Source organism: Vipera berus (assembly GCF_964194415.1).
Source record: "Vipera berus genome assembly, chromosome: 3".
NCBI lineage: Eukaryota > Metazoa > Chordata > Lepidosauria > Squamata > Viperidae > Vipera > Vipera berus.
In genome coordinates, this window is record NC_138204.1 from 53124536 (window position 1) to 53138498 (window position 13963).

Sequence of the window (13963 nt, forward strand, 5' to 3'; positions counted from 1 at the left end):
GGTAAATTTCAGAAGTATTCTATGAAATGAAGACAATTCTGGAAGGTATTATTTTGCTTTGCAGCATTCCATATTGTTTAAATAATAATAATAATAATAATTCCATATAATTTTTTTTCTATAGGATTGTAGCAAATCCGGGCTTATACATAACAATCTATCTTCTGCCCTTTAATTTCATTACTTCTTGAATTTTTGCTAGCAGCTGTTAGAGAAACACAGTTAATTACTTACTAGGAAATGAGTGTCTTTAAACTCAATGGACAATAGAACAATAATTTTATTAAAGCAAATTAAATTTACCACAATGAATTCAAACAAATTTTGTGACATTTTAATGGGAACTAGTAAAAATATTGCCTGCATCACACATCATACCAGGTCATTCATTTGTTTGTTCCTTAGAATGTTATGTATCAGTTGTGGTTTATTGAATAATAAAATATAGTTAGGTAATCCATTTCAAGCTTGATCTTTGAACCTACTCATTGCCTTATTGTAGATTTTGGATATTTTTTTTAATAGACCAGTATGCCTGTCATTTGGCTTTTATGAATTTAACAGAATTTACTTCTGAGTAGACATGTATAGAATTATAATGCAAGGGTACTTCAGTAAAGATAGGTATGGGGTATTTTGCATATAGGTCTGAAAACCCATAGGGTTGCTAACCATAAAGAGATAACGTGAGGAGTCTATGGAAGGGACTTCCATTTCATGCATTGTGAGTACAATCCACCTTTGCCATACTGCTTCTAATTCAGCACTGAGGGCTTCTGTTTTGTATGCTGGGCTTAGGACACACGCACTAGTTCTGAAATATACCTTAAGTATCTCTGACTAAAAGTGAAGGAGGGGCCGAGGCACTTTCCCAAGGGAATTTCCAAGTGCAGGTGCCAGAGAGTGTTACCCGCTCCTGACTCTTGGGAGCTACTCAACCGGTAGATTCCTACCATTGCTCAGATTAAGAAAGTTAATTATTGATAGCATTTGTCTGAACTGGAAGGCTGAAAGGACCAGCTGTAGCCTCTTTCATGACTGGGGGTGGGTGGAAGAAATATAAGGTTTAGGGTACTATGGCCATTTTTAAAAATCAGCCATAAGGATGACAAGGTAATAGTTATCTTGGATAGCTCTCCTCTCCTTGTTTTGTGTTAAGTGCGAAGCTGCTGGCATTTTGTTCAGCTCTTTGTTCTCGTGGCTCCATATACTAGAAAGCAAAATGAATCAAACAAAACCAGACGGGAAACATCCCCCACCCCACCCAGCAGTAAGTTGGAGTTGAAAGTGCCTGTACATGTGAGAAGGAGAGCAAATGACTTTGCATTCATTATGGTTTAATAGGGTATGGGAATAATTTCTTAGAAATGCAGGTAAGTGGATGGTTTAGCAATGTAGAATCCTTGGTGCCCTCTGAGCTTGGTGCTCTCTTGTTTGCTTGAAGACAGAATTAACTTGATTTCATCAGATCTTTGACTCGATTTTTGTACCTGTTCTTATTCTAATTATATTGCACTGACTTTATTATGTGGGGTATTGTATGATTATGGAAGCAAATAGAAAAGACCCAGCTATAAAGAAGTTAGATGCAGAAATGGGAGAAAAACATAGATTACATGAATTAGGAGTAAAACTATGTGACTGCCAGGAACACGGTCTATTTTTCTTTACAAATTATAGAGATTGTAATTGAAAGGAAGAGTATGGTGGAATAACAGAGTTGCAAGGGACCTTGGGGGTTTTCTAGTCCAACCTCGCTCAAGCAGGAAACCTTATACCATTTCAGACAAATGATTGTCCAATCTCTTCTTTAAAATGTCCAGTGTTGGATCACTTATAACCTCTGGAGGCAAGTCATTCCACAAATTAATTTCTCCTTAGTTCTAGGTTGGTTCTTTCCTTGATTAGTTTCCATCCACTGCTTTTTGCCCTGCCTTCAGGTGCTTTGGAGAGTAGATTGACTCCCTCTTCTTTGTGGCAGCCCCTAGATATTGGAACACTGCTATCGTGTCACTCATAGTCCTTCCTTTATTAGACATACCCAATTTCTGCACCCATGCTTCATATGCTTTAGCCTCCAATCTCCTAATCATCTTTGTTGCTTTTGTCTGCACTCTTATTAGAGTCTCAACATCTTTTTTTATATTGTGGTGACATTTCGTAGACATCGTAAATCATAGACATTTATTATTTTAAGAGTGAATGCCACAAATCATTCTGAAGATTGCACTACCCATCTATATCTCAGAAACATTTGGGACTTGACTAAACAGTATCCCCTCCCCCTCTGTGTGTGTGTGTGTGTGTGTGTGTGTGTGTGTGTGTGTCTGTCTGTCTGTCTGTGGAACTATTATTCCTGCATGTTTGTTGATGACCAGTCTATCTTCCCTATGTGTCCATCTACCCTTGTGACTAACAACAGGATGATACAAAATTTCTGCTGCTGCTTCCTGACCATGCAGCTCATTTGTTTCCTTTCTCCTCTTTCCCTTTGCTTGAGCCAAACTACTGCCAGACACCAACCAGGGCCAGCTTCCTTCCTGCTTTTGTTTGCGCTGGGCAACTGTCCTAGTTTTTACTATAGCATCATTTTTAGTGCGTCTCTTTTCATATGATTTGGTCATAATTTCTGGATACTTTTGTAAACATATAAACTCCCCCCACCCGTGCGTGCTTTTCTTTTTTGCACTTCTGTTTGGACATACTAACTTGTTGTTGTTGCTAGTTGCGAAGTCGTATCTGACCCATCATGACCCCATGGACAACGTTCCTCCAGGCCTTCCTGTCCTCTACCATCTTCTGGAGTCCATTTAAGCTCACGCCTACTGCTTCAGTGACTCCATCCAGCCACCTCATTCTCTGTCGTGACATACTAACTAGATGAACCTGAATATCATCCAGAATAAGTAAGATACACTACCTATAATAGCAGTTGAAAGAGGGAGGGGCAAAATGATAATCAGAAAGTGATATCATCATGTTAAAATTCAATAAGAGAATTTTTACCACAAAAAGCGTTTTGCCTTTGGAGAGAGAGGTTGTAGTGATTATCCTTTATTATCTCTTTAGATCTTAATGCGTTCCTTTGTATGTGTGTAGTTTGTTCATATCCTACTGGATTAACTCAATCCTAATATCTTAAAACAAATAGAAAGTATAAATTAAGAAGTAATCAAAATAAAACTTCTAATAGACTTTTATCTATCTGGTGGCAGTTCATCCCTTGGCAGGACTGAGACCTTTTTCAAGCAGTGTCCATCACTCAGAGGAGTAACTTGATTAGTGTTATCAAATGAAACCATAAAGATAAACAAAGAATCTAAAGAAGGTTGGAACCATATCAATCTAGAGTGCAAGACTGGTTTAAAAACTAATTTTTCAAGACAGGTTAAGACGAGTTTGGCTATGAAGGTAGAAACTCGATATTGAAACCTCAGAACAGTCTATTCTCTGGGTTTATGTTAATAATTCTGATCACGGTCATTGGGTGGGCTTTTTCAGTTCCTTCAGCAAAAGGAACCCCATTAATGACCTGGCACTAAGATAATAGGAATGGATCACTAAAGCCCAAAGTACCAGCAGAGAGAGTACTTACAATACAGGAAATAGTACTATGCAAAGGTGTGAGACTGGGAAATCGGCATACCAACATCACCTTAGAAGACACTGAAATGGTAGCAAAGCATATTACATGTCACTTCTATTTCATTGTGATAGCAGATAGTGAAAACCAGTGCTTATTTGTAAAAGAAAAAGGTGCCGGAACTCACACATGTCATACAACCCACCTTGCCTACCCTACAAGGCTCCATCCAAAAAAGGTGCCGGAACTCCGTTCTGAGCGTTCTATGAGGAAAAAAAAGCCCTGGTGAAAACTGACCCAAATTATTCTTTTTTTAAAAAAAGAAAGAAATGGATACAGTGGGCTTGAGAGCCAGTTTTGTGTAGTGGTTAAGGACAGAAACTGTGAAACCATGAATTCTACTGCTTCCAGCACGAAGCCAGCTGGGTGACTTTGGGCCCATCATTCTTAGTTAGCCTCATAAAGTAGTCCAAGTAAGAAGCACACCGGAAGTGTAGTGGCTATATTTTATTGTAAGGTTACTTTAACCTTACAAGTCTGGCAGTCCTTTTCTCCCCATTGTCTTTATAGCCCAAGGAACTGGGAGGGTCCATCCTGTGACATTTGCTATGACAACATTCTTTCTGCATCTAAGCTCCTGTTGTCCAGCCATTCCCCTGGCTGTGGGTCTTTTCCCTGTCTCCCAAGATTATTTCCACATACAATACCATTACACTCACTTTAAGCCCTGCAAAGAAAGAGTGGCAAGCTACTTCTGAAATCTTGCCAAGAAAACTGCAGGGACCTGTCTAGGCAATTACCACTAGTCGACAATTACTCAAAGGCATGAACATACATGGTGGGTTTGGGAACTTTATGTGGACCTTCAATCTGAGACATTTGGGGTACATTGGTAAAACATTTGTACATACTATATGAAAATATGAGGTTGAGTTAGTCCAACATTTCTTGGAACTTTTTAAAAAGATTTTTAGATATTCAGTCAAAAGTTACAAATCAAAAGTTGCATTCCATAAACTGACACTGCAAGGGATATAAGTTTCTATCTTAACATCAAATCAACATAACGTGTGATATCCTGCTATTGCTTTCTCTGTTTTCTTATCTTTCATTCCTAGCACCTAATCAAGAAACATGAAGAGTGTTGCTATCACATTGCACATCATGCCCATGTCTTGTCCGTACACAGGCAGAAGAATGAGGTGATAATTTTGGAAATAATTGAATTACAGTCCTTGAAAGGGCTGTATCCTTTCAGCTTTGGTAGCTGGGGCTGTAGCAGTCAAATAAACACCTGACAGATTAGGATGGAGCAGGTGTCTTGATTTTTTTAAAAAAATAAGCAAATAACTTGCAAATGCATATAAGGAAATAGTACAAATAGCAACCCACACTTCAGAGTGAAGTGGTATAATTGGTTCTTCTTGCTTTAAGAATCTTGATTTTGTTCATTTTTTAAATGTATTACAAGAAAGATAGCAGGAGATATCTGTTGCGTCAGCTCTGTATTTTGTAGAATTATCTGCTTCTGCCCTAAGAATGAAAAATGACTATGTCTCAAATCTTTCTTAATGTGAAGGAAGTTCAGTTTGACCAATAAGCTTGTCTTCTATTTCTTGTCTTCATGAAACTATGAATTTTCACCATTGTAATTTCTAAGTAGACAACCTCTTTAGCAACTATTCCAGCTTTAAGTGATAATATTGAAAGCTACTTGGTCATTGCCTGATAAAATGAATTACCTAATAAAATAAAAAAATATTCAACTTGTTGGTGTTTCTGAATCCACATAGATATGGAAGCATGGTAAGAGTTCCAAGCTTAGACAGGCCAAACCTTGTAAAAATTATAAAAGAGTGGGAAATGTAGAACATTAAACCCTCACATAAATTGTACATGAAAGGTATCCCATCTTGATTCTACTGGAACTCTAAAGTAGCTAGAGTTTGAGTTGGGTAGGTCTGTATGCATAAGTGTGTATGCACACACTTGTATGAATGAATGAGTCAGTAAAGCTTTTCATTCACAAAGAGAACAATAAAATGTTTAATTAGCGTTTGTTTCTACATGCCTTGAATCTCTGCATAACAATAAAATAGCATGGGAGGGATTATAAAGATTTTGCCTACTAAGCTGTGTGAGAGCTCCACACAGAGTATATTACAGTAATCCAAACTGGATGTGAGCAAAGCATATTTAATAGTACCTCATCTAGTTTCACCAAAATGGATGAAACTGGCAATCAGTATAACTACATCTAGACAATAATATCTGGGGATAATGATAAAGGGTCACACATTGTTCATCTGTGATCCATGTAATTAGAAGTAGAATAAAATATTTGATGAATTCAGAGAGCTTAATCTGTATTATAGTACTATGGCTATTGTACAGATTATTTTTTTAATTAGATTTATATCCCACTTTTTGTTCTGGTTCTCAAGGAAGTAGCATTCCCTTATCCCAAAAACAACCCTGTGAAGTAGGTTGGACTGAGAGAGAGTGAGTAGCCCTAAGTTCCACCATGAGCTTCCAGAGCTGAGGATGGACTTCATCCAGATTATCCTGTGTCATATTAACTACTGTGTTGGTTTAGACTTTATACTGTATATTGAAGAGTATAGTGAAATACTTTCCATTGTGCCTCACTATATGCTACAATACTATACAATTATGCAGCCTGCCTTTTAAAAATTAAGGTAGATGCCAGTCCCATTCACCCATGTGTCTGTTGTATAAAAAAGAACCATCGTTGCCTGAAAAATAATATGAATATTACAAGGTGATTTCTACATTCTCTTCTTCACCCTTCAGTGCAGATTGAAACTAATTATTCTCTCCTGTTTTCTATAGATGGCATCCACAGTGTTGCTGCTCAATGCATGCTGCAGGTGACCATTATCACAGATGAGATGCTGACCAACAGTATCACTTTGCGGCTGGAGAACATGTCCCAAGAACGCTTCCTTTCACCACTGCTGGCTCTCTTTCTTGAAGGAGTAGCAACTGTGCTATCTGCTCCCCGTGATCATGTTGTCCTTTTCAACATCCAAAATGACACAGATGTTCAGGCTGCCCAAATCCTGAATGTTAGTCTGTCAGTGCAATTGCCTGATAGAATTCATGGGAGCCATTATATTCCTTCAGAAGATCTCCAAGAACGACTGTACCTCAACCGGACACTCTTGGCTGCTATTTCGGAGCAGAGGGTTTTGCCTTTTGATGATAATATTTGTTTGCGGGAACCCTGTGAGAATTATATGCGCTGTGTCTCAGTGTTGAAGTTTGACAGCTCAGCACCCTTCATTTCCTCCAACACTATTCTTTTCCGTCCTATCCACCCTGTCAATGGTTTGCGTTGCCGTTGCCCGCTGGGTTTTACTGGTGATTATTGTGAAACTGAGATTGATCTTTGCTACTCTAATCCATGTGGAAATAATGGGCATTGCCAAAGCCGTGAAGGAGGATATACTTGTGAGTGCCAAGAAGGCTACACTGGTAAGTATTGATTTGGGGGGAAAAATCACCCAAGACAGATCCCACTTAGGGAGCTGCTTAGTAGTCTTTGGAAGCTGTTGTCTTAGTTCTTCGATAAATCCCAGTGTTGACATTCTACCTGGAATCATTGTAATCATTTCCTCCAAGGCATTTTTATGGCTCAGAATGACTTTTATAATTAATTTATGCTTGTTATTTATTAGTAAGTAAGAGGGATTAGAATGCTGAAAGATGGAGATGTCAAACTTGGAAAGAGAAAACAGAAATAGAATATTTGCCAAAATTTGTGAGAAAATAGAAGAGATGCTTCTATTGACCCAACAGCCTATCTAAGCCTTTCCCAGCAACACGGTCTAGGTAACCACAACTCCCATGATCTTTGGATAGTATCCAACTCTAAGAAAAGGCAGCTGGGTGCTGTTCAGATGTAAGACTAATTGCCATAAGTTTTATGCAAGATGGCTAGTGTGAAAGAATTGTTGAAGTTGTCACCCAAAACTTCCAGAAGGCACAAAATCAGCCCTTGTTGCTATAAATCATTTCTTACAGCAGAAGGTTCAAGGGGATAAGAGTAAAGCTCAGAACATCTTGTGCTAGTACAGGGGTAGGCAACCTTGGCTCTTTTATGACTCGTGGACTTCAACTCCCAGAATTCCTGAGCCAGCTGGCTCAGGAATTCTGGGAGTTGAAGTCCACGAGTCATAAAAGAGCCAAGGTTGCCTACCCCTGTGCTAGGAGGTCAATTGTGGTCCACAAAAGAATGTTAGCCTGAAAGATGGCCTTGTTTGGACTTTTATCCTATGCTGCTAATCAAGATAGTTTTAGGATTCCGTATAGATTAGAATTTGAGAAATATTATTAAAATTCCTGCAAGACATTTGCTAGATATAGGGGTTCCACGTGTACTCCTCCTGTTTTACAAGTCTAGTGGGAAATGTGTAATTTATAAATTGCAGAAGTATTTTTCCCAGAAGGAATATAAGGGCATCTGTTGTTGAGTTAACTCACCCATTACCCAGCATGTATAGCAGTTTCTCACCTGGTGTTAATTCCTTCCATCAAGAATGGTTTTAAAAAATCCCCTCTTCCATGCTATTCACTATCATCAAGGATTCACTCATTCAGCAATGACTTTCCCCAAGTGCTTTTCAGATCTCTTAAACAAAACTCCATCAAACCATCTGATGACCAGTGGAATTTTCCTGGAATTATCTTCTCCGAATAATTGCAGGACACCAGACCCCCTAAATCCCACACTGTAATTTGTCCTGAATTAGCTTGGATTTTGCTTTCTATTTAGCAGCCTCAAGATGTTAGTGGGACTAAAACTATCTTTGATCAACCAACTGTTCATGTCAAAACGTGACCCCATATAATCCACCGAGTATGATTGACTGTAGTGAAAACAGTCCAGAAAGTTACATTTAAAATAAATGTTAGAGCGAATGGACTTTTAGTATAGAAAATGTGCTTATTATTTTATGTTGCTTAGACAAATATTTATTAAGGGTAATGTAAAACAAAATCTCTGTATTTGGTAAGCTGTATAGAAAAACAAATGAATTGATATAAACACATACTAACGCTGTATGATGTACACATATTTTTCATGTGTTTTTAAAATGATTTGCTGAGAATTTAGTATGAAAATAATCATTTTAAATAAATTCTTATGAATTCATGTGGCGTGATCTAGAACCAATTTTCACCAATCTGCGCCAGTGATTCATTTCTGCTAAAATTTTCCATAAGTTCATTCTTACTAAATAATATATGGCAATGTGGAAATGCAAATTAGAAAAGTGTAGCAGGTTCTGTTCATAATCCATTTTAATATCTTCAATAAAATAAATTTATTGTTTTGGAATAGGAGAATGAGGCAAAGGAAGACCAAAAAGAGGCTCAGTCTAGTTCAGGGGTGGGCAACCTTGGCTCTTTTATGACTTGTGGACTTCAACTCCCAGAATTCCTGAGCCAGCACGTGCTGGCTCAGGAATTCTGGGAGTTGAAGTCCATGAGTCATAAAAGAGCCAAGGTTGCCTACCCCTGGTCTAGTTGAATCAGGGAGAATTACAAGAAGAACATCACAGGATTGTGTTTGTTTCATTCCTGGTTATAGAATAGAATAGAACAGAGTAGGTTATAGAAGTAGCATCCCTTCTTTTTTAGGAAAAAGATAATGCCTGGCATCTCCTGTCCCAACACATCTTGATATTTTTTTATTCTTGGCTGTCAACTTTCCAATTATTTCTTTTGATCAACTACAGCTTTGACACCATTTTGTTAGTTTCTCTGAAAACATGAACCAGGATATTGTAAATCGTAATTGTAATGTATAGCTTTACCCTGGGTTAACCACGCCCCCCCCAAAAAACCCAAACCAAACTAAAATTAGATTGTGGACATTGCAGAATTCAGCAGCAAAGGTATAGTTTTTTTTGATGGACTAGTTAATTCATTTATCTATGACCATTTTCCTACTCAAACCCTTCCTCCCTGTCCCTTAGTTACTTTTCTAATAATAAACATGCTTCTATACTGTATTATTTTCTCCATGGAAGGCAAGGAAGGCTATTTGTTAAATAATAGTAAATAATAAAATCCAGAATTACTAAAAACTATACATGATATCAATGGGGACATTAGTGAGTTCTAGGTAGTATTCATTTCACTAATGTAGTTTCCTACACGCCATCATAATGGGTATCATTGTATCCATACCACTACAGCTGATGTTAATTGAAACTCACACAGGGGCTTCAAAATATTTAATCCTATTCAGGGGCCATATTTAATACTGAAAATTATATTACAAGAATTGTAATGTTAGCAGCATATTGATTCATCTTGCTTAGAATGACCACCAGTGAAACGATCCATACCTTCTGTAGTCTACATTTTGTCTTAAGATGTCTTCTGTTTTAGAGGAATGGGTTTTGTAGCAGTCTGTGTAGATGACACAACCTTGGGTTAGCAGGAGCATCCCCTGAAGGATGGACTCCCTAGATTAGAAGAAGAAACTCTTGCTGAGGTATGTTCCAGGAAACGCAGGTCCCTGTAGCCAAATGCTTGGTAGGAAAGCTATTTCTGTGTTTAGTGCTTAGGGCGGATGCTGAGGATAAGGGCTGGGGAAGAGGAGCAATGAGAGTTGGTTGCCCTGTGTAAATCTATTTCTGCTCTTTTCTTTTTGGCTGCAATATTGGCTCTCCCTGTGCAGGTAGAGGAGGAAGGGGAGGCAGACGGCATGGTGGGGAGGTGGAATAAGGGCTTTGTCTGCTCAAGATTGGGGAGGGGCACTCTGGGAGAATATTTGTTTCCTTGGCAACCAAAGCTGGTCACTAGGGTAAAGAATCAAAAAGAGGCTGGCAATAAATCTATTAAAAAAATCTTGATGAAGATGTGTGTGTATATGTGTGGGCACACACACAGATGTGTATGCATGGCAGGGATTTGCGATACATATAATGGAATGAACAACAAGCTGGAGTAATAGAGAGGAACTGGATGGAGAACAGATTAGATAATGGAAAGAGGCAGAAAGAAGGAGCATGTGAAAGAGAAGAAGACGCAGACATATTTTAAATCATGAATTTAGTGGGCATACAGGTGTTAAAATGTCATGGGGAGCTGAATCTTTACAAATCCCCACACTTTCTGGAGCTATTTTTCTTGATCGACATTCCGCAGAGTTTGTCTCCAGAACGTACAGCAATCAAAATTGTGTTACATTGCCATGACTACCAAGCACCATCTTACAAATTTCTTGGGAACATCCCTTAGATCAGAAAAACCTATGAGTAAGTAAGTAAGTAAGTAAGTAAGTAAGTAAGTAAGTAAGTAAGTAAGTAAACAAACAAACAAACAAACAAACAAATAAATAAATCCCAAAGCTGATGATCAAGAGGCAAACTCTAATGATGGAAAATTGGCTGTCTTCAAATGATATTTTCCCCCTTTAGTCGATCATGGAACTGTGTTTTATGAAACATGCTAGGCTTCCATGAAACATAGTGTAAAGAAACATCATCTTAGAAGATATTCCGTGATATCTGAGTCTGTTAATCTATTGAATATATCTCCAAGTTGATTTGGATTTGGGCAACAGTATCTTGACTTGTAAGATACCCTCTATGTTAGAGACTCTAGCTTGCATGAACATACCTGGGATAAAATTGCACGTGGCATACTGGCCACAATGTACAAAACTGATCTGTACTGTTCATACTGTTCATAGGAAACATTGCATGTGTTAGAGTATAGTTAGGGTTGATAACTTAGTCTGCACTTAGTCCAGCTTATTAAAACATTATGTTTTGCTTGAACAAAGAAATGATCAGTGGCACAGATAATCTATGGGCCCATCTGGAAGTGATCACAGTGTGTAGAAGACGGAGATTTGGAGTATAAGGGGCATAAATGATAAGAAGCATATGTGTATAAATGAAATGAAAGAAAAATAGACATGTGGCTAAATGTGTTAAAATGAGGGGAAACAGGGAGAGTAGTACAGACCCTAATAAAGATTGTCTGATTTAATGGAATGTAATTGATTAATACCTATAGGAAAGTGATAGTGTAGTTTTGATTATGAACAGAATGTACAATGGAATCTATTTTGATGATAATTAATGATGGATGGTTGACATTTTTGTTTATCTCCCCCAAACTCTACTTGGTTTTATGTTCTTATAATATTTTTAACTTTGCATGCCATCTTGAGTCTTTTTTAGTTGGGGGTCTTATAAATATAATGAATTATTAATTATTAATCATCATCAATTAATATCATTAATCCTTGCATATAGCAAAGTAATTAAGCAAAATTTATGCTATGCCTGTAGTTACATTAGTAAATTATTGGTTGAGAACTGCACATGTATTTTTTTTATTAAAATAATGCTTTTTTGTTGACTGGGAACCCGAATGATTTGTGGTGAATATTAGATCTGAAAATTAATGTATCAAAGAGCAATGTAGTTGCACTTGGCAAGGAAAAGGAGTGAACGATTAGTGTACATATTAAATATAAACAGTGAAAATTAGAGCAAGTAGATGAACTGAATCTTGGTATTGTGTTTACTAAAGATGGGAAAATGGATGGAAAAAATTCAATATGGGTAAATGCTGTTAGAACAGTATAAGGGTCATACTGTATGTAATCTGTTGTGAGTAATGAATGTTTGTCAAAGAGGTGAAAAGGGCTGTGTGTAAAAGAGTCCTTTCCCCCAATTTGTTACATGTAAATGAGATTTGAGTATGTCAGGGAAAAGAATGCTTTTATATTAGAATTGAAAGGGATGCGGTGGCTCAGTGGGTTAGGACGCTGAGCTTGTCGATCAGAAGGTCTGCAGTTTGGTGGGTTGAATCCCGAGTGCTGCATAACAGAGTGAGCGCCTGTTATTCATCCCAGATTCTGCCAACCTAGCAGTTCGAAAGCACGTAAAAATGCAAGTAGAAAAATAGGGACCACTATGGTGGGAAGGTAACAGCGTTCCATGCGCCTTTGGCATCTAGTCATGCTGGCCACATGGCCACAGAGATGTCCTCGGACAAGCACTGGCTCTTCGGCTTTGAAATGGAGATGATCACCGGCCCCTAGAGAACCTTTACCTTTACCTTATATTAGAATTGAAGGGAAGGGGAACTTAAGTGTGTATGGTAAACAAGAAGAGATAGGCTCAAGATTTGTGGACTGAATGCAAAAAGAATGACCAGCAGGGAAAAGTATGTTGAGGTGTTTTGTTTGTATACAGTGAATGAAAGAAAACTAAATACAAAAAAAAAACAAATATAGGAATGGGTTGAAAAGAGGGGAATGATTGAGAATAAAGTTAGATGATGAAATTCTGAAAAAATGAGAGATGAGCAGTTTAGGCAGTGTACAATGTTGCAAATGAACATGGTGGGAAGAAGAATAGTTTGCAGAAAGGTATGAAAAAGTATTGTGAGTAAAGTTGGAATACACTTGCTTTAGCAACGTTTCCTTTTCTCAACTCATGCCTTTAATTTCTTTGGTTTACTATTTCTTAGTATAGTACTTTTTAGTATTTTTATTTGGTATGAGTTTATATCACCTCTTTACCCCCACAACAAGTCTGTGAAGTAGTTTCTACCAAGGGTCTGACTGGCTTCCATGGCTGAGGGTGGACCAAAATCTCCTGGCCCAACACCTGAAATCTCTGTGCCACACTAGTTCTTTCCTTATTCCTTTGTGGTGGTCTTCTTACTCTGAAAGAGAAGAGGGGATAGAAATATAGGTTCCGTGGTAAGTTCCAAGTTCCATAGAGTCGTCCAAAGTTCCAACTTTGACTTGGAGCAAGGATTTTTTTTTAATTGGACAGATTTTGATCTTACCTTTCCTTCAAGAACTGAAGGTTGATACTCTATTGGACCAAAGGAAGTCGGATGTCAATGCCTTCCCCTCCTTTTTTTCTCTCTCCCTTACCTCACTTCTCTATTCCCTTTTCCCTTCCCCATCTTTTCCACTATTTACTTTTGTATTTCCATTGTATCATATATTATATATATGATATATAACATATCATCTTCTTCTCCATTTCTCCCTCCACAACTATCCCATGATATAATTTGTGCTAAAAAAAATACTGACTGTCTCAGTCAGTGAGTTTCATGGCTGTAGCTAAATTTGAATCTGGTTCTCTTGATCCTAGTCTAGTAATTTTACTACTGTAGAATATTACTCACTGGAATTTTGCTCTAGATTGGATCCCTCTGCCATTTCTTTTGTCTCTTTCTCTTTCTTCTCTATCTTCTGTTTTGTAATACACTTTTCACATATATCAAATTATTTGCGTTATTATATATGAGACATGCAAAAATGCATTTCATGTGTCTCATCTACTTTAGGTCTTATTACAGAGT

At 37.7% G+C, this 13963-nt stretch overlaps 1 protein-coding gene across 1 annotated transcript in view; it reads left to right on the forward strand.

Annotated features, from left to right (window-relative positions):
• CELSR2 (cadherin EGF LAG seven-pass G-type receptor 2) overlaps nt 1-13963 on the forward strand; it is a gene marked incomplete at both ends in the record, with an annotated part of 103776 nt that overhangs the window by 26076 nt on the left and 63737 nt on the right. Inside the window, one exon of the mRNA XM_081322187.1 lies at nt 6437-7081. Coding sequence (XP_081178313.1) covers nt 6437-7081 — 645 coding nt within the window. The remainder of the gene's footprint in view (nt 1-6436; nt 7082-13963) is intronic.